Source organism: Varanus komodoensis, unplaced genomic scaffold, assembly GCF_004798865.1.
Source record: "Varanus komodoensis strain SLA01 unplaced genomic scaffold, ASM479886v1 scaffold5, whole genome shotgun sequence".
NCBI classification, from domain to species: domain Eukaryota; kingdom Metazoa; phylum Chordata; class Lepidosauria; order Squamata; family Varanidae; genus Varanus; species Varanus komodoensis.
This window is the reverse complement of record NW_025336087.1, coordinates 43414902-43437113: the sequence shown is the minus strand read 5'-3', so window position 1 is coordinate 43437113 and position 22212 is coordinate 43414902. Positions and strand designations below refer to the sequence as shown.

The window sequence follows — 22212 nt, the reverse complement described above, 5'->3', positions numbered from 1 at the left end:
CCTTAATTTTCTAGATAAACTATTCTTTTAGCCAGAATACTGTTTTTTAATTTCCAAGGTGGAATATCTTAGAATGTTTCCTGATCATAAATGAGATCAGTAATGGAGGTATCTGTTAAAAGAATTTATCTTGATCAGTACTACAGATCTTTTCCTGAATTGTGCAGCCATGAGATCACCTGGTGTCAAGACACCATTCAAAATATTCTGCAACACATAAGGGTTCATTGTAGGCACGCAAAGATGTCAAAACAGAAAGAGATCCCTAAATATAAATAATCTGGAGGTTTTGTAATTAAAATAACAATTATATCTACATAAAAGGATAGCTTGGCATTGAATCTAATCAACTGATTTTAGCCATTAAGAAAGCAAATATTAGTTTTTTAATTCCCAATACAATGCAAAACAATTACAACAGATTATTTTAAGCAGATATTAATTATTCCATCTATAACCTCCTCTAGCCAGAAAGGATTTGTCTATGGTGCAAACAGTCTAGAAAACCAACAAGCTATAACATCACTTGTTTTTTTCTTACTTATCTGAAGTACAAAATAATTTAAAATAACAAAAATGAGAGAGGAAAGAGGTAAAATAGAGAGTTTTGTTGTGAAACCTACTTGAGATTATCAAGGTCATAAACAACTCTGTCTATGATATCATTAGGATGAATCAGTCTTTCAATATCTTGGGCAATTTTTGTCCTATAAAAACAAAGATAATTTTGATGTTATGTTTCACAACTGTTAACTAGAAAGGTGTATTGCCACCTTTTAAAACTATACGGTAAAAAAGAATCCACTAGGCACTAAGGCTTCAACATCCAATAACTGGTTTCCTTGTCAGAGGGATATTTTCCTTTCCGTCTGCCTAGTTTACATTAGAAATCAAGTATTTTTTTCAACTAGTATTAGTAATTAAATCTAGTTAAGATTTGGGAATAATTAAGTTACATTAGCAATTCATGCAATTACAACTGTAGATAAAAGTTTAAAAGTTTCAGAGACTTTACTATGCAGTGATTGGGTTAGTGTGCGAGCTTCTCACCTCTGGAAAATCTCTAATCAAACATGAGGTTATAAATAAAAAAGAAATATGTTTTTTTTCACCATCTATACAAGCTATAGGAACTGCTGAACTAGATGGCTGAGCATAATACATATGACTGTGTGTGTGTACAAGATGAGTACAATTTTTTACACAAATAAGCCCTGAATTGGCCATCAGTGTCTTGTGGGCACACAGAACCAAATGCCACAGAAGCACCACAGAATTAAAATAATTTCCCACAAAAGTTGAAAGGGCTGGAAATCAGATTTATCAGATTTATCCAAGAGGAAAATAGGAAACTATTCATAGCATATACACTAATAAAACAAACAAACAAAAACCACTATAGTGAATAGAAATCCAACCCAAAGGATTTCTATAATTGGGGATGGGGAAATTGACTCTTATTTATTTATTATTTATTAATTGTTAATTTATTTAGGGAATTTCTATGCTGTCCCATTAGCCGAAGCCTTGGGGCAGCTCACAAACATAAATAATATAAAACAGTATAAATTAAGTCATTAATTTATACTTATTTCAAGAAGTATATTTATCCAAGGATGTTTCTCACATTAATTCTGACAAGAACTGTTCTTGTTGTTATGCGCCATCAAGTTGTCTTTGAGTTACGGCAATGCTATGAATGAAAGCCCTCCAAAATGTCTTGTCTATGATAGCTCCATTCAGCTCTCCTATGTTCAAGGCTGTGGCTTTCTTTACAGATTTAATCCATTTCATATTTGGTCTTCCTTTTCATCTTCTGCCTTTGACTTTCCCTAACATAATTGTCTTCTCCAGGGTCTTGCCTTCTCATGATATGTCTGAAGTATGACAACATCAGTCTTATCATTCCTGCTTCTAGGGAAAGCTCAGATAGCATGTTCCCCTCTTGGTCTTCAGCATTCCTAATTTAGATCTGAATTCCCTTTGATCTCTTGGATCCTCTGGAAGCGGTCTCCTGGTTTTTCCTCTTTTGATTTTCTTTTTCTTTTGCTTTGCATTAGCCATTGTAATATCTCTTTTTATCTTTACATGAAAAGTAAAAGTTTTGCTGAAAAGCTGCATCCAGGATTCTTGAATCTATTTTTCTCTCACGTTTTGCTTCTCATCTGCCCTTTGCAATAGTGTTTTTTCTGCCATCCATCTAGGCTTTTTCTTTCTTTTTGCCTCAGGAATTGTCTTTTTGCATTCTTCCCTAATAATGTTTCTGGTTTCAGTCAATGAATCATGATCAGTTATGTTCGGAAATGCAAACCTGATCTTTATGTGGACTTTAAATTCTACTGGATTGTGAATTAGGTTGTATTTTGGCACTATGCTTTTGCTAGTGATCTTTTTCAGCTTTACTCTGATTTTTTATATTAATAGTTCCTGGGTCACTACCATAATCTGTTCCTGGTCTTGTTTTGGCAGCACGAACACAGCTTCTCCATCTCCTAATTCTAATTACATAGTCTGTTTAATTTCTATCTTGGCTGTACAGTAATGTCCATGTGTATAGTCATCTGATTACTTGCATTAAGTACATATTTGCAATAAGCAGATTGTTGGCTTAACAAAATTCAATGAATCATTCTTCTACTTTGGTTCTGATCCCTAGGCCAAATTCTCCCACAACAGTGGATTCTGCATGCTCTCTACTTTTGTATTCCAGTCACTTATGATGATCAGTATGTCTTGTTTTGGTGTGTTATCAATTTCCTCTTCATGCCTTCATAAAAGTTTTCAATTCTTCTGCTTCAACATTGTTATTGGAGATGTTTGTGATGGTCATGCTGATAAATTTCCCACAGCCTCTGAAGGATACGATTCAGTTGGATTTTGCATTAAAACCCCATACTGCTTGTGCTACAACTTGCCTCAGTATTAAAGCCAATCAGTTTCTTCTGAGTTTGTCATTTCTTTGTATAAACACTTTTGTGTGTCTGACTGAAAATATCCCAGTTTAGTCTACTTCAGTTCATTCACACTGTGTGCTGAAACATTTACACATTCCATATTTTGCTTAATGGCTTCCAGTTTCCCTTGTTTCATACTTCACATATTCCATTTCCTTTCACCTGTGTGCACATCAGTCACTCAACTTGCTTTTAGCTTTGACGTGGTTGCATCATTAGTGATACTGCTATTCGTACTTGTCATTGCTCTTCCCCAGTAACTGACTGAGTGCCTTCCAACCTGTGAGCCTCATCTTCTGCAACTATCTTTTGTTTCAGTTTGGATTATTTCACCATAGGGGTGACAAGGAAGGTTTATTCCAAAGTGGATTATAATTACCACTTTCTGTGTGCTACTAAACAGAGTTAGCTTGAGTGTCACTTGCTGATGTTTGTGTAAGATCCTTCACCAGTGTTACCATCAATTACTACTGCTGCCTGGTAGCTGCCCTTAAGGAGCTTCTCCACAGCCATCACAATTAGAGATATCCATTCTCTTTTGTTAATGTGACCATTACTCCTGAAGCTGGTGGATGCATCTTGGTCTGGTGTCTCAGCTTTGCCTATTCCTCCTTGGATGACACTATTGAAGACCAACCTAGTGAGAGAATTTGGCCTCATGTTCTTGGCTTCTCTGATACTCTCAAACCCCCTAAGAGGAGCCACATGGAACAACCCCTTAAATTTTAGGACACAGCCAAGGAAAAAAATACTCTGTCAAGCCTAATTAGGTTTTTGTGAACTCATTTCTTAAGAAAAGCCTGATATTTAGAATTGCAAAATTAACCAGAAAAATCTAAAATTGTTCTAGATATGTTTCGTTTGCTTGGCACTTTACCTATTAAAACTGGCTTAGAATCATCCTTCACTTATAACTAAACAAAAGTGCATTACAATTTTTTCTGCATCTTTATAATTGTAACATTCAAGATTATTCATATTACAATAGTTTCAGAAACAAAGCAGGAAAAGTGACTTTTTAATGGACCAGCTTTTCAGATGCTTTAACTCTCTCCAACAATAATAAATTTTGTTTTCAGAAATTACCTTACTTTTTTCTCACTAAGTCAGACTAACATAAGGCAATTATTATTACCTCAATTTTATACATTCACGTGTTAGCATTTTATCTTAAGGATTATGTAGCTTCTGTCTGTTTTCAATATGTGTTTACTGGGTTTGAAATGGTCTGAAGATTTATTCAATAAATTTTGATTGACTGACAAGGCCTGAAAAATAATATTAATCTGGATCCTAAACATCTCTCCATATTTAGGCTTTATTTGTGATTTCAGATAGTCAATTTTATAGCCATTACTATAAAAGATTTTAAATATTCCTGTAATGTCTTTGAATCTTACACTAATCACTAAATACGTCATGTGAGGCAACCCAGATCTTTCATTATGTATGTCTCATCATTTCCCAGCAATCTAAGATTTATAATATAAGTCAAGTTTTCTGGAAACAAATGTAGGAAGGTGCCAAAAAAGTAGGAAGGGAAGTCAGACACAAAATGTATCTATGACACATGGAAAAGCAGTCCTCCCACTAACCAATAAAGCCTGACTTTACTGTAATTCAAACACTTTTCTACTGGTAATAATCTGGGGCAGGGGTCCTCAAACTTTTTCAATAGGGGGTCAGTTGAAAGGCGGCGGCTACACACGTGGGCTGGTGGGGGGGGGAGCTGGGCGCGCAGGCCAGTGATGCGTTGCCGGGTGCGTGCGAGGTGGCGTTGGGCATGCGCGGTGGCGGCTTGCTTGTTGGGAGATCCCCCAACGAGTCCAAAACCATCTCCGAGCAAGCAAGTCACCGCCTCCATCCTGCGCTGTAAGGCAGTGGCAAGCACATGTGCACGGGGGAGGCAGGCAGCAGTGGTGGCTTGCTCGTTGAGAGATGGTTTTGAACTTGCTGGAAGATCTCCCAACAAGTACAAAACCATCTCCGAATAAGCAAGCCACCACCTCCCGCACGTGCGCAGGTGGCGCGGGCCAGATAAATGGGCATGGTGGGCCAGATCCATCCCGCGGGCCGTAGTTTGAGGACCCATGATCTGGGGTGATGCCTAGTTTCACAATAATGTAACCTTTGTTGTAGCCAAGTTCTCATTTTAAATGCTCAACAAAAAATGACAGCATAAAGAAGACATTTGTATTGGGTGTACTATTAACAATAGAAAGCTGGAGCTAGAGTTTTGGTAACCCAAGTATTTTGTTAAAATCAAACAGTCAGTGTGTCACTTTCAGTTATTACTGATTATTACTCTACTTCAGGGGTCTCAAACTCAACTTACCTGGGGGCCGCTGGAAGTAGAGGCTGGGTGAGGCTGGGCCGCATCAAGTATTCCACCACCACGGTGGTGGTGAGCCGCTCATCCCACAGCCGGCCTGGGCGCCACCGGCGCTTTGAAGGCCGCAGGGCCCCCTCCCCCATGCCCTGCCTGTCCCAGCAATGGCCCGTGGGCTGCGAGTTTGAGACCCCTGCTCTACCTGCATACCATGATGGGACTCTGGGTTGATTATTGGTACTGCCATAGCATAAACTTCAGTGGCATTTCACATTATAAACTAAACCAATTCCATGTATTTTTATATTATGAAAAGAAGAAAAGGATTTTTGATGGAGAAAAAGGGTATCAATCAGATACCATTAGTAACTGGTTGAATTTTCTGCCCTATCAATTTGGGCAAGGTTCAAGGAAACTGCACACACCCATTCACTGCCAACTATTCTCAAAAAGGGAGTTCAAGAGACCCCGATGTTATGAAGGAGAAATATCCAATATTTCTTTCACATACATCAGAGTTCGCATGTGACTGGCAGCCATTCTCTTCTTCCTTGTGGAAGAAAAGGAATAACATTTGAGAATATAAAATACATAATCATACAACTATTATTTTTAGCATTAATATAGCACTTTCAAACTGAAAGCAATTTACATTTATAATTTCAGACATCTGTACAATACCTGTATAAAACAAATTAGAATCCCACACTGAAACAAGGCTAATGGAATCCTATGATAATATCTCCCTTGTTTTGTGTATTTCATGCAATAAACTCCCTAATAAATCAGAAAACTCTAATTCTTAATAACATTCCTTATGCAATGGTTACATTATATAACCATATAAAATGCAAAACGCTTAAGAGAATACTGCATTCTGTATCCAAAAACTATTTTCACTTATTACCTAATGACAATAACCAAAGACATTCTTCTTTGCTGACAAAATTTTGCACTTTGGATTCAAAGTTCCTTGAGTAGCTTCTACTCAAAGATGTGCACTCAGGTCTTGGATCTCCCTTCCTTTGTAGCCTTTTCAAGACCTGCTCAAAAGGGTTGGGACAAAATGCGAATCTTTAGAGGAAAATACCATTTTCAGTTGCAGCATCTCTACTGGACCCAAGTTCTTTCCATTCACAAAGGATCCCTTTGGATCCAATTAAGTGTGTGTGTGTGTGGGTGTGTGTGTTTAGTTTTATTGCAAGCTTTTAATACAACAAGTTATGGCTTTGGATTATCATGAAACATGTTTGAAAAAGAGAGAAACTCACCTCTGCACACCATAGGGTCTTTCAAGAATGGGTTCTTTAAATGGAGGTGGAATGTGCCCAAAATAGTCAGGATATGCCACTTCTGAATATTCAGGAACAGACTTTGTCATTTTCACTACCTCAATATAAAGGTCTGGATCATGCAGTTGTAATGCATCAGGCACATCAACAATGACTTGCTCTCCCACAGAAATTGAGCAGGAAACATCCTCTTCTTCAGGATCTGGTCCAGAACAGCACAGCTTTCCCAGCTGGACAGAGCGTCCCTCAAACAAAACACTTCCACAGGATGAAACATGCTGAAAAGGTTTGTTACAGGTAATTTCACTTTGGCTAGCTTTACATTCTTTTTTGGTCACAGCCCTTGCAGTGTAAGACTGTTCATTTCTTGGAGTATTTTGCAAAGAAATTCTGTCAAAGTCATTGACTATTTCATGGTTTAGGCACTGACATGATGAAAGCAACTTTATGTGATCACTCTGATGCTGTAAGTTATTGTCAATGTTACTATCAGTCTGTACCAGACCCAAAAAGATTGGTCTTTTATTACAATCCTCTGTTTGTAGAGGATGATTATCTTTCACAGGCATTTCTGCTGCATCATTTGCCTGAGACTGCTCCTCTCCAGCAGTAGGAACAACAATGGGACCTCCGAGGGCAACACTGGTAGAGAAAGGCTTTGGCTCCTTGGAAACTAGGTCATATTCCTTAGCATTAAAAAGAGAGGAATAAAAACAGTTAGGAACATTTAGATACTTGATGTGCAAGCAACCGAGATAAAACAAAATAATACAATTCCTGCACTGAGGGCTTACATTCTTAAATTTTAAAGAGTAGTGGAGCTTTAATGAATCAGAAAAGAGAAACTGTTACAGGCATAGGTAAAGGTAAAGGTTTCTCCTTGACATTAAGTCCAGTCATGTCTGGCTCTACGGGGCGGTGTTCATCTCTGTTTCCTAGCCGAGGGAGCCAGCGTTTGTCCGCAGTCTTCGTGGTCATGTGGCATGACTAAACACTGAAATGCATGGAACGCTGTTACATGCCCACCAAAGTGGTACATTTTCATCTACTTGCATTTGCATGCTTTTGAACTGCAAGGTTGGCAGGACCTGGGACAGAGTACAGGAGCTCACCCCGTTGTGCAGATTTGAACCGGCGACCTTTCGATCAACCAGCCCAGCAGCACAGCGGTTTAAACCACTGCGCCACCTGCAGTCCCACAGGCATAAGCAACAACATACCAAAAAGTAGAGTAAAATGCAGACAAAACTAAGTCAATTGCAGGCGAGCTTATTTGCAAAAACAAGCACAAAATATGAAACAATAAGAATGGAGGTAACTTGCATATTGATGCAGAAATCTACAGGAAGCCAGTTCAAAAGAAAAATCTTGCTGGATCAAGTCAATGTTTATCCCCAGACTAGCATCCTGTTTCTGATAGTTGCTTCCTAGATTACTAAATCAGATACCAATGGCGTACCTTCTAACTGTGGGCCAAATGTGGACTTCCAGGCTGCTCAACTCAGACCTATGAGCTCAGCAGGCCACACCGGCTCTACCCAGGCTATACCACATTCCATAAAAACTCTCCAGCACCCATTCTTGGTTATTGTTAGTGTTCACACCTTCCTGTTGTATCTCCAACTACAAAAGCTAATGTTGAGTACCTTGCACTCAAGGAAAGGAGAATAACTCAGTGCAAATGCATTTTTCTTCCACTGTATGCTGTACAAAGGTGCCTGCCCACTGGTTGAATTTGGTCCTTCATGGTTTCAGGCAAAGTAATGGGACATACTGCTACATTAAGTGATTAAAAGTAGGCAGAAATACATGAGCCTTTCTTTTGGTTAATATACTTAATAAGCACTGATAGATTTCCATTAATTTATCTTTTTTAAATGATTTACCACATCTTGCGGAAGTGAATTCTTTTTTCTGTCCTGACTACCAATCAACTTGAATGGCTGAATTTAAGTTCTAATGTTATGATAGGGGGAAATAAACTGTCTCTTCATACATATAGTATAGTACATATAGTATAAATCCTGTCATATTGCCCCTTTTCACACCTTTTTTCTACAATTAAAAACCTTGGTTCTGGGTTCTGTTATTTATAGGGATAATGTTGCAACCCCTTGATCATTCTGGTATCATTAGGAGTTAAGAGTTTTTATTTATTGAGGACATTTATATCCTGTCTTTCTTCCATCATGGAACTTAAGGTGGAAATAGTGGATCCCAGATGGTTTCCCATCCAGGTACCAAACAGAGCCAGACCTGTCAGCCTCAAATGGATTATGAGCCTTCAAACCAACAATCTTATCAGAACTTGACTCCTCCTTCTATTCTTTCCGCTCTTCTTATCAATAAGAGCAACTGCTATTTTCACTTCTGTCCTTCAAGATGATTTAAGATGTTTAAAAATTAATAGATACTAATATTACAATATTATAGTATAATATAAAAATGATGAGCAGCCAGTGTAGTGACTGAGACTCAGGTGATCTGGGTTCTAATCCCCACTCAGCCATGGAACCAACTGTGTGACTTTGGGCTAGTCACAGACTATCAGCTCAATAAACCTCACAAGGTTGTTGTTGTGGGGATAAGACTGAGAGCAGGAGGAAGAGAATGATGTAAGTTGCTTTGAGTTTGTTATAGTGGATTATAAAGCTGATAAATAAATAATAAAAAACATGTAATCTTAGCCATGCTGAGAAGAAAGAAACTAGTCTTGACAAAAACTTGTTATCAGTATCTCTGACAGCAAGGGCTTTGGACTGTTGATACTAAGGATGCTAAGAAATTCATTTAGGAGGAATGTCCATCAAGATGTGAGACTGGGCAAAACAGGATAAACTGAGGCGGTGGGGAGAAGTATAGTATTCTAAGTATGTTAGCTAAAGCCATAAGACCAAAACAACTGTATTAGGAGAAAAACCAAAGAACTGATAAGGAAACAGTCGCCAGCAAAAGACGTTAGCCATGAAGAAAGCGTCACCAAAATCAAAGGTGACAAATAACATTAGCAGATGTTTCAAGGGCTGCTGAAAAAAGATCTTCAGCTGGAGAAATCTTATTTAGAATGATTTTCATTAAGTGTAATAGTTTTCATTCACTTTTCCTTCTTGCTGCTGTACCTTCATCTTCACTGCAAGACTCACTCAAGCAGTCAGAAGGGAAAAAAATGTTGCTCTAATATGATTTCTTTAAATATGAGACGATGTGAACAACCCCGAAAGCAGAAGAAAGCATGCTGGTGTGCACCATTAAGGAGAAACAAGAGAAGGTATGCCAAGGAAGTGTCAGAAATTCTAACAGGTTAAGGTCTGTATTTGAACTTAGATTAAGTAATTTAATTTAGTAATTCATTGTGTCTTCTCACTGATATTCAGTTTTTTAAATAACAATCTTGCAGGTTCTAAATGCTTACCTATATTTCAATAAAAGTAACAACCCAATAAATTATGCCTTATGTACTTTGTGTTTCACATAAACTGCACATTTGTTTTAAAGATACCAATATAAGTACCTGAAAGTCCTCTATAAGTTCTGGAAAAAACTGTTCATACATCTTCAAATCTTCTATTGGTCTTCCCAATTCTTGCTTTGGTTTCAATTTGTTAATATCAGTCTCTATATCATCATTCTGGGGAAGGAATTAACCTAGATTATTTAAAATCTTGTGGAGCAAATGATAATTTTTCAGGTTTTGGTATTAAGCACGAATAAATGTTCTTGCACAATTCAAGAAGAAACACAACATAAGCTCTTAATGACTCAGTACATGTTATTGGTTGTATTTGTATGCATTATTAAGCCAGGATTTAGAACCACATGCACAAAGAGAAGGCTCTAGCATGAAGTACAACAATCAAGCACTCCCTGATTCCTTCCCCTCCTCCCCCAACATGGCCAGGAGATGCAATAAACTAGGATTCCATTTTACTTTTTCCTGGTTCCTTGTTACTGGTGAACCAGGAATCTGGGTTTAAAATAAACTCTAGCCAATTGTTGAACAGTCAGCTACAAAGCTTGGCTAGGTTAATAAATTAAATTTGTATTAAACTACAGTTCTTGGTCCAAAAGTAATGTCAAACATAGAACTGGACAATGTGAAAAGGAATCCTGGCTTATTCTTCCTACTAACTATTTAGGTGGACTGGGTTATGCTTGAACCCAACACTTATACTGGCTCCTTTCTGCTCACATGTTAATGTTAAATCCTTGTGTACCGTTACATGGAAGTCTAGTCACTGGGTTATAGCCAAATAAAGGTATTTATTTCTATGCATCAGGGCAACAATCTTAAAGTGACACAGTTCTGTTTATGTTAATGGAATAGTATTAGCACTAGTAATCCAGAAAACATTGTGAATACGAAGTGAAGGGCTAAAAAACTCAGAGGTTAATTGTTTCATAAACATTTTAATTTGTTGCAGGAAAGAATATATTCAAACAGGAATAAAATCTGAGTTATATTTTGAATGTGTGTTCATACATGCCCTTAAAAAATGACTGCCATGCAAATTATTAGGAAATAAAGCTATAGATCCAAACAAGGCAGCTTCAAAATGAAAGATATGCAATACTGATTTAACTAGATGGTAGTCTCACTAACACAATCACAGACAACAGGTGTTTCAGTTAAGCATGATTTCTAGAACTGGACCATTGGGTCTGGGGATAATGATTGATTTGGGAAGTCTTCCGGCAGCAAGAGTATAATTGTCACAGGGGAAGAGAAATGCTGCTGCAGCAGCAGCTGAAACAACCTTTAGTATCTGTTTGTCCATACCCACAAATAAATATATAAGCAGATGGCTGCCACTAGGATCTCTGAGATACTCTCCTGCCAATCAAATGGTTTGTACTAGTAAACAAGAACAGAAATTTGGATGGGTTAGGCAGAATTCAAGTAAGGTTGTAGAATTCAGCAATCAAAAACACAGATTGGAGCTTACTTGATACAAATTTAGTTTCAGTGTGTCTTGCCCATACTGTTTTCACCATCCATCCACAAGCAATACAATTCACATATTTATGATTCTAAAAGCATATTGCATATAAAGTTAATCTTTTAGAAAATAACATATCCAGAATATACAATTAGTGCTATTTCCTCAATTCTATTACTTACCTTAAAATGTTGATCTATGTCATCTTCATTATCATTTTCTATCTCAGATTCTGTTTCGGTGTCATCATTGTCATCACTTTCATCTACTACGTCATCCACTGTGATATAAAATGTTCTATAAGTAGGGCAGATGTACGTTTTCTACAACATGTATATCCCAGAAAAAAAATGATGCATGTGAAACTTTTCACTCACCAACTGAAAGTGAACACTACAGGTGAATTAAAATTTCCATGAAACCATGTACTATATACTTAATTATCCAGATTCTCCATGTTACAGATCTAACAAATATTTATAAATATTTATAAATAAATACCTAATAAATATTTCTCATCAAGATTATCAAGTAGGACAGTAGGACCGCAGCATTCTATATGACCTTGGCAGCTCCCCACTTTGAATGCCCTCCTGAAAGTGGTGTTCTCTGATGTGAGTGACTGAGGGGGTGTTGCTGGAAACTGGCCAAAGACTCATTCCATCCATGCAAGTTCCATCTCATTCCATTCATGGAAGGTACTTCCATGCAATTCTCAGCAATTCCCCTGTGGCCCTCACCCCATGCTGCATCCCAGTCCATTCAACTTTCCCCCACCAACTACCAGGAGAGGCTTTTTCAGGGAAGGGCTTTGAGAGCCTTCCAGAAGAAAAGGGGACAGAAAAGTCACCCTACTGCTGTTCTTCTCTGGATCCAAGTAAAAATTATGGCATATTTATTACTTTTTTAAAGTATTCTTTCCCCTTCTAAATTAAGAGCTAGTAATATAACTACACAAAGCTCACTCTCATGACTGCTGGTCCCGAGGTGGAACAATCAGTTCCCCACATGGAGAAGGATAATTGGTAGCAGTAACAGAATCAACAGCATGGTAATGGATACAGGGGAAGCAGAACTGACCAACTGAGAAAAATGGCAAACACCTACACCCGGAGTAGTAATTGTTAACTAGGATCCAGCTTTTATTGCCAGCCTTCTCAGAATCACCTTCTTACATAGAAACGTGACTCTGTCTCTGAAAAAGCATATATACCCTGCCACACATGGATGACAGGATAACTTCTTCTGTTTCAGCTATCTACCAAGAAGCTAGCAACTTGCCTACTCCCCAAGGGGTGCTTTCAAGATTAATCTGATTATGCAATGTGAAATTATGTTCACTGCCAACATATACAAACAATATACTGCTTTGGGTGTTCAAGGTTAGCCTGGACATGCATATGATAGGCATGTAATGAGTAGAGCTGGCTGGAGCCAGGGATCAGACAAGATGGCCTTGGAGGCCCCTTCTGACTTGCTCTGTTTCTACATTTCTGTGTTTCTATGTTCTATGTTTACCTTCTTGAAATGTGAGATAATAAAAATATGAAGTATAAAACACACACACACACACACACACACACACACACACACACACACACAGAGTATAGTTCTGTCATATCTACTAAAGGTAGCAAATGTATCAGTTTGCATGCAAAGGCTGCACATAAATGTGGAAGGCAGCTTGTGCCTTCCCTACCAATTGGAAGATTCCTCCCTCCCACTGCAGCCCTGTGCAACATGGACCTCGCTATTGAGGAAACTCCAGAGAAAAAGTTTAAAGGAGGGATTGTAGCTTAGTACATGCATTGTATGCAGAAGGTCCCTGGTTCAATTCCCAGAATCTCCACATTAGGCAGGAAATGTCACTGCTAGTGTAAGTTGAAAATACTGAAGTAGATGAGGTCTGTCTCAGTACAAGGCAGCTTTATGTTCCACATATAAAAAAATAATACATAGAAACTGCATGAGACTTAAGGGGAAAAGAAACACTGATTGTATAAACTTCCATTTGAACAATCACAAGATACAACCCAGTGGGACAAATTAAATCAACTGAAATGTATTGTTAATTTAATATATCATTGCTAAGCTACATGTACTGTTTGGGTTAACAGATGAAAATGAATACTGAGGTATTGTATTTTAGCCTCTGTTTACATTCAGATATAAATTTCAATCATCTAGATAGTAGTACAGTACAAAATTTCTCATCCCCGTTTTTAAAAAGTGAAATACAGTTTTAAAAGCAAAAATCTGTATTGAACTGTGTAATGTTAAGATTATAAACATATTTTTAAAAGAGCAAAAGAATGCAACTTTGTATATACTCTCCTACAGTACTCTCAGAACAGAACAAACACAAACAAGACTATCATGTTACAAAATTAGCCATACCTTCGGGTGGTAAGCTATACAGCTGATACACTGGTCCATTAACAGGGATGACAGGTAGTTGGAAATGGAAAGCGCTTTTAATGGTTGGTAATGGAAGACGGTTTTTAGGATAGCATTTTCTCATTATTAAACTGGAAGTGTTGACTAGTGGATCAAGAGTTCTAACTGCAAGGCATTCCTATTACAGCAAACAAAAATGAAACACTGCATGTCAAACACTTTATCATAGAACTACGGTTCTACTATAGTTATTAGTAAAGTGAACTTTAAGGATCTGATAAAGGAATATTTGTCACATTGACACATGGCCCTAGACAAGTTGAAATGATTTTTCAGAGTCCCATGGCATGCATAGTCTTCTCGAAAACTACTTCTATCCCCATTATTCCAGAGAGCAGGGATTTGTATGCACAGTCTCTGCACTGGTCTTGGCTATGGTAGGAACTTTCTCCTGAAAAGTCAGTCTGACTAATTGGAGTGCTCAGATACTCCATGGGGGCACTACAAAGATGCCTTTAAATCCACAGGCATCCAACTTCTGTTGTTAAACAGATTCAGTCTTCAGCTCTGGCTGAAAACAGGCAATATATATTTTAGAGATAAGGGATTTTTATGGCACAGGGTGATCTAGGGTTACAGCAAATTACAGAGAACACTAGTGTTCAATAAACTGTACCTACATATTACTTAAGAACTTAACTTTAAAAAGTGGTGCATTAATTCACGTGTTATTCCTTGCCTCCCCATCCTTCATTTCTCTTGTGTTATGCCTTTCAGATTGCATACCTACAGACAGGAACTGTTTTGTTCTATTTATCATATGTAAGCTGTTCTAGAAACCTTTTTGGCTGAAAAGTGAGATAACATGCTTTAGATTAATAAATAATCCTGGTTAGCAATTGTAGACTATAAAAGGCAGTAAAGTTAAACACAGTTTCGCAGTTAACTTTTATATGTCAAAACAAGGGTTGGGACAAATTCTTTCAGATTTGTCCCTCTAGAATTACAGACTTCCTCTTGTGCTTGGTATTGCAAAGTGAGCTGAGGCAAGAGGAAGTCTACGAATGCTTGCAGACCCCTAATTGCACAACTGGCCACTTCCCCTTCAGTTGCAGTCACCCAAAGAGCTGACTGCAGGACATGAAAGAGGGACACTGTGAGCAGTTGTATCAGGTGCCATTTCTGACAGCTAACCTTCCCTATCTGGTCCAACTGGTGGCAGCAGCACTAGGTGCTGTAGAAAGTGGGCCCATCTCTCATGCGTCAGAGACTGAGTAGCCTGCTCTGGAAGGGGCCAAAAGCAGATGCAAGACCCAGTCCTTAACCCATTAAGGAGGTAACAGAAAAATAAGCTGCTCAGTTAGAGAGTCTCCAGCATTCCTCCTGTCTTGTCCTCAAGAAGCAAGAGCCATGCTGAGGGTGCAGTCATACATTTTACTGAAAGGGAGTAACAGAGGGGAAGATTCCAGTTTGGATTCAACTCTTTACATGGGCAGATGCTTCTCCCTCAACTCTGGTATAGGCTCAAGTTCTTACTGTTCTGTAATCTGTTATGATTTGATAAAATAATTGCACTTTAAGGGATTGTCTTGAGTTTGATAACCAGGAGAAAAGAAGGAAAGGACCAGCTCACTACAGGCTCAGAAGAGGGGCACTGTGAGTGGTTCTGCCAGGTTCCCAGAGACCAAATTTCTTCTGTCTCTGGTGCAGCTGGCAGCACTGGGTGCAGAAGAAGGGTGTTGTTTATGCAGCTCATAAGGCTTGATTACTGGTGAGCATCCCAGAAACACTGGAAGTGCTCCCCAGGAACTTGGGCTCAGGCCTGCTACAAAGCCAACCAGAGTCTGAAGAGATGAGACCAGGGAATCCAATGGATTCCCACCCACAAATGGATTTCTTGCACATCTCTCGTCAAAATCAGTGAATCAAAGGGAATGCAATTCACTGCAAAACCTGATTTTTTAGTTGATGAAGAACAGCAGCAATTTCATTTGTAGAGTATTACAGGCTTATTAATAAGGCAACAGCAGCGGGTTGAACCCGATGGCCTTCATGGTCCCTTCCACCTCTACTATTTTATGATTCTAAGGCATATTTCTATGGACCTGGTTTGGACAAGCCAAACCAAGGCATCACGTTGCCTGTGCAATCTTCACTCAGGAAAACTGGATTCTGCAAGGCTAAAGCAATCCTTGTATAACTATAAAGCAGACCAGATGCATGGGACAAGTACAGGTTACTGAAGCCTTTCATAAGCAGCATTCATTGGGTTACATATTAGGACAACCACCAAGAAGAGTCTGCACATTCAAAATGGTAGCTACATATGCTGTCCAGAGATCTGCAACGTATTGGACAGGGTAAAAATACCCAAATAAATAAATAAAATGCCCAACGCATGTCCTAGCCTCATTATGGATTAAATAACCTATTCAGTGTCCTGTCATGGCAACAGCCCCATTGTCATCTTAATGGCATATAAAGAGGTTTTATTATACATTCACAAGTCTTAAAATTTACCTGAGAAGTGTTGTACAGAATTTTCATCCCATTGACATCAAGAAATGCTTTTCTTCCCAACTTGATATTTGTAATACTTTTAATAGACTGCAAGATTCCCTTGCGGATCAACATGTGCCTATGCCGGCTATCATGACGGTGCCAGTCTACATGAATTGTCAAAAGTACTTGGACATAACCTCTGTCTACAGCCCTCCTTGCATTTGTTTCTTAGGGAAGAAAAAGATTTAAGAATGGTCAAGAAATGATAAGCATTTAAGAGAGTCAAATCAAATGAGATTCCAATAACTGAGTTTGTTTCTGTTGTCAAGTATGAAAGCAATCCAGTACCAATTCCAACTCTCCCGAGAGGCATACCAGTTTGATATGTTACATTGCCTTAGAAATGTATTACAAACATTTAGGCAAAACATTAGGAAGCAAACATTACAGATTCAAGCCAATGTGACACAGCAGCTAAAACAAGCAACCTACAACCCACCAGATGTTTTGACATCTGAAAGGGACACCATGTGGCTTCCCCCTGAGTTAGAATATTGGATGGAGATTCACAATTCCAATCTCTGCGCAGAATTAAATTGACAGTGTGCTTTTGGAGCTAGTCACACATACCTTCATTCTAAATAAATCCACAATATTTTTGCAAGGATAAATCTGAAGGAACATGGACAATGTACACCTCCCTGAGCTATTTGGAGAAAGGTTTGAAGAAAATCTGAGTAAAAAATAAGTTATTACAAATTGATACTGGAAGCAATTCTATGAAGTATGCTGAATAATGAAAAATCTTGATTATTATTTCAAAGTAGGATAACAGATATGTCATGTCTCTGCATTTTTAATTCTACTTTATCAAATTTGCCTTCTGTTCTGACCACCATGATATTCTTGATTCTTTCAATCACAAGATGATCTACTAAGTGCTAATCTGTATGTATGTAATCTTGTAAATGTATGTAGCATTTTGAAAATATTGAATCATATACTTACTTGATTTTAGCAATGCAGCAAGGGTATCTAAAGCAACCCTGTGAATATAAAAGCAAAACATATGCAGATTAGTAAATCTAGATGACATGTGCTCATACTTAAGCAGCCTAACTATACACAGACTGCTATCTTAAACTTTACCATAATTATTTGAAAAAATAAGTAATATATTAATTCAAAACTTTTTAAAACATATTCTGTAAGATCTGTGATTCAAATCACAGCAGCATGTGAATACAAAACCACATACTGTCTTTTCAAAGACTGTTTTCTCTGACTCACAAACATTCTGATTATATGTTTTAAAGAAACTCGGGACATTTTATGTAAATCAGTGACCCCTGCCTTCTAGTACACACGCACAGGACTAAGTAGCATGTCATTTATGCATCCAACATAGAGTAACTATACTAAAAAGAGATTATCCTATGCACTTATGTTATTACTAACTTATTATTTACAAATATTATATGTGTAGCATGCAGCAGTGTTTGCGATGGCCAAGGAAATCAAAAGCCTATTGGTCACAAAGATCAAGTCACATGGTTGTTCAGACTGTGACCTATAAAAGGAGGAGACAGACTGCTTTTGTTCGTCAAGCCTCAAGGGCTACTTTTTGAAAACATCCATCAATTCATCAAATGTTCTTAATATAAAGAGTTACTTAGCAAAACACTTTAACTGACCCTTGCATATCACATTATTTTCCCCATTTCAAATTAAATGTATGACTTTGCATAGAATATTCATCCCACTGACATTAAGGGATGTGCTGTTTTTCTCAACTTGATATTTATAATAGTTTTAATAGACTACAAAGTTCGCTTGAGGATCTGTCTAGTATATTAGATATTCTATATAAGATATTCTACTCACTTCATAAGACCAGTATTCTTCTTGCTAAAAGGACCAATTATCTTAAATATCAACTCCACAACTCCATTCTTACCCAATGACACAGCATTTACAGCTGAAAATAAAAAGATTTTGATGGGGACACTTATACATAAAACATTGCAAAGCTAAAAAACTAGCTTAACAATTTACATTGCACTAACTGCACAAAATTTGGTTTGCGCATAATGCCAGCCCATGGTTTACATAACCAATGATTAACCAATGGTTTGTTGCCCTAAGCAACATTTATCAAACTGTGGCTTGTTTTCATAATTCCTCAATCATTTCTGTCCCTTTTCCTTTGTTTATTTCCTCCTTGTACCCTAAAGGCTTTTGTGGTGGTGTAGTATTGGTATGGTTTTTTTAAAAAAACATTCTTCTCTGCTGCCTTTGTAGCATGGTGAAATAACCCATGAATAACTATGGTTCTCGGTTCATACACAACAGCCACCATGATCTGAACAACCCAAAGTTCATAACCTAAGACAAACCACTGACCAGGTTTGTATGACTCAACAACCCACTGTGGGAAGCTTGCCATGCTGGATTATCATGTCATGAGAATCCAGAATGCTTTCCACATGGTGGCTCTTTTTTTTTTTTTTTTTTTACAAATAAGCCATCCTGACAATCAATTGCCTGTTCTATGGATTCTTCATAATCTGATAAGTTGTCATATCATCTCAACCTGGTAGAGTTATTTCAGTGCTGCAATTGGCTGTAGAGTCACTAGCAAAAAACAACCCCGCTAGTCTTCACAATCCTGCGTGTGCCACTCCCAATGACTGCCCCTTGACCTGTGTCCAAAGAGTACTTTGAAGTGACCCTGACCTGTTCTCTATCCATTTTCTAAAAAGATTCTGCACCTTGAAAATTGTATTAATGCATTCATATTTATTTTAGCTGTTATTTTAATGCATCTTTCACAAACATGTAGAGCAACTTTCAACAAACGTCATCTTGCTTGGCTCATTTCTTTGCATGTTTCATCCACCAAACCTATTGCTGACATAGAATAGGAAACATACAAGGCAGTTGACTAGAAGAGACTGCACATAGGGAAATATGTTCACAGTTGAGAAGGACAGGGCAGAAAATAATGTGAAGGAAGAGAAGAAATCCATTTGTGCCAAGGAAAAGCACCAACAATACTGAAAAAAATAGAAGTAGGCAAACCAAAAAGTAGCAGGGAATATGCGTTCACATGACACAACCATTCACCCTGTGAATAAGTCATGCAGCATGGCTTCTTCACAGACCCACCTACAGTGAACTCAACAATCCAGCTTGCCATTGGTTGCGCTCCCCCAGTCCTTCAGCTGGTATACCAGATTTCACAGAGGGAGAACTCGTCTCCTCATTCCCAGTCTGACTGCAACCCCATGCTTGTATACATTTTTTTTCTGAAGTCCTGTGCCACCCTAGTGACAGCTGCTTCCCCAGTGCCCAAACACCACCATGGAGGGGTCATCCCTGCCTTGTTACACCTTTTTCAAAGAAAATCAGGCTGCCAAAAATGTCTGCAATGAGAGTGCAATTTTAAAAAAAAAGTTTGATTTTTTTTTTGGTCTTTTACAGGTATGTGCATATAACTGCTCAAAATGTGGAGTTCTGCCTTGCCCATGTACTGGTAAGTTTCTGCTATTAAAGTATGGTAGGTAACAACCATGGCTATTGCCAAAACACAGCTTCATATAGGTTAATTCGCACTGCCAAGCTAGCATTTGAAATGTGAAGCAGTAAGGAGGCTTTGCACCCAAGGGTGTGGGTGGCAAATATAGCTCCTGATTAGCAGTAAAAATCCTCTAGTTTTTCAGTATTACCTGAGTAACCTCCATCTTCCACACACTTCCTCAAACATCTAGGTACTTCAGAAAGTGTAGATCTACATCCTACTCCCTTTTGCTGAGAACTAACTTTTAAAAACTGTCAGAAGACAGTATTGTTTAACATACAAACAAACAAAAAAACTGCCTGGAAAAATTCAGCCTCTTTTTCAGGGGAGAGGGCAGGGGGACAGGGAACTATGAAGGCATGTTTCTTTCTCCTTAGAGGCTGACTGAATGAGATGAATGGGGCGCTAACAACAGCAGTGCTTACACTTCTCCCCACTCCTCTATGGGGTTGCACCTGCCTTCCTAACCTTGTCATGGAATTGAAAATGAATCTATGAACAGTGAACTGAAACCTTGAACAGTGAACTGAACTGAACCTTGTCATGGAACTGAAAATGAATCTATGAACAGTGGGTAAAGAGTTACTATTTCTCCTTTTTGGGTAACTAGAGAGTCAGAGACATGTTAAAAAGGCGAGGACACTGAGAAGTACCAGTTTAATATTTAAAAGGAAGAGGAACACGTTGTTGTTGCCTTCTAGTGCTTTATTCTTTTGCCTTCCCCCCACCCCCCAATCTTTGATGCCAAGTAATGGGTCCCTCCTCTACTATTACTTGTTTATATCCCACTCTTTTTCCTACAAAAAACTCAGGGCAGCTTACATAATCCTCCCCTTCTATTCCATTTTATCCTCTAATCCAGTGGTGGCGAACCTACGGCACGTGTGCCACAGCAAGCACACAGAGCCCTCTCTGTCGGCACGTGAGCCAAGTCACCCCAGCATGGCCCCGGCAGGCGAGCGTCGGATAACAGCACACACAGGGGCCATGTGCATGCTCGGAAAGGAGTAGTGGCATCAGGTGATGACATCACGAGCCGCGACTCATTAGCCACGATTCATCCAAGCTTTCACATGGCTGGTCACTGTGCTGCCAAGGATATATATATATTTGCTTAGACTGGCTGTGAGTTGTCTTTTCTAAACTAAAAATTCAGCTTTCAGGTTTTATTGCAGTGTTGGCACTTTGCAATAAATAAGTGGGTTTTAGGTTGCAGTTTGCGCACTTGGTCTCTAAAAGGTTCGCCATCACTGCTCTAACCCTTTGCAACTGCATGCAAAATAGCCAGCAGCCTAGTCTTCTAAAATGTCCTTATATGGCAACTGTTCCACATTGGTGCTCCCTTTGACAGCTGAAATATATAAGGAAACTGACCAGGAATACCTATATATATTGGAAAGCCACATGAGCACACCTGAGAAAGACTAACCAAAATAAAACAAAACATCATTTGATCATACATTTTTGAGGGTCTAAAATACAAAAGGCTGAGAAGTGAAAATGGGTAACAATTGGAACAAGGAAGAGGCTGAGGTAAGGAGACAAGATGGGTTCTTCTTCAATATCCCCTGGCATATGTGCCAAAGACAGCTGGAGAAATGAGGAGGAAGGAGTGGAAGAACAAGCCCAATTGTCTGTTTGACATAGATTGTTCACAGAGTGTTTGAGAAATATATGCAAACCCATTCATTGAGTCTCTTTCTGGTTTGTTCACAATTAATAACAGGCTCCTGAGAACATAAGGGCCAAACACTGGCAATGAAAGAGAACTAGAAGCTCTGCAGGCACAACTTGGACAAGTCATGTGCTGTGCTTGCTATTATCTCAATCAGAACTCCAGTACATTTTTTTATCTAACACACCCACTAGTTTCTAGTCCTAACATAAATGTAATATGAAGGTTGTAAATTGAGACTTAGGAGAAAAATGTCACGGTACTTACAATTAGTTGAGTATACTCGTAACACTTGGAGACAAGGCAGTATTAGTCTTTGATTCTGCAAGTTTTGTTTCACTATGTTTAGAGTAATATTTAAAGCACCACTAATTCTGGCTTTAACTCCAAATTTTTTATCTAGAAATCAAAAAGAAACATAATTATCACCATGCTAATTAAATTTAGTCAGACTCATTTATACAATTAATTAAAATGCTGTAATTTAATTTCTCAAGTTTTGGTGCCTCCACTTTCAGTTAAATAGAAATTCAAGACTTTAGTTCA

At 38.3% G+C, this 22212-nt stretch overlaps 1 protein-coding gene across 9 annotated transcripts in view; it reads right to left on the bottom strand.

Annotated features, from left to right (window-relative positions):
* Positions 1–22212, bottom strand: part of AGTPBP1 (ATP/GTP binding carboxypeptidase 1) — a 75403-nt gene that overhangs the window by 16846 nt on the left and 36345 nt on the right. For 7 of the 9 annotated variants that reach the window (XM_044445792.1, XM_044445793.1, XM_044445795.1 and 4 more), the window contains 10 exons: positions 21934–22065; positions 18296–18389; positions 17420–17457; positions 16430–16638; positions 13910–14087; positions 11695–11792; positions 10087–10203; positions 6555–7261; positions 5795–5833; positions 624–707 (listed from right to left, as the gene is read on the bottom strand). In XM_044445792.1, the coding sequence (XP_044301727.1) occupies positions 624–707; positions 5795–5833; positions 6555–7261; positions 10087–10203; positions 11695–11792; positions 13910–14087; positions 16430–16638; positions 17420–17457; positions 18296–18389; positions 21934–22065 (1696 nt within the window). The remainder of the gene's footprint in view (positions 1–623; positions 708–5794; positions 5834–6554; positions 7262–10086; positions 10204–11694; positions 11793–13909; positions 14088–16429; positions 16639–17419; positions 17458–18295; positions 18390–21933; positions 22066–22212) is intronic. The other 2 variants (XM_044445796.1, XM_044445797.1) reach the window with 2 other exon arrangements.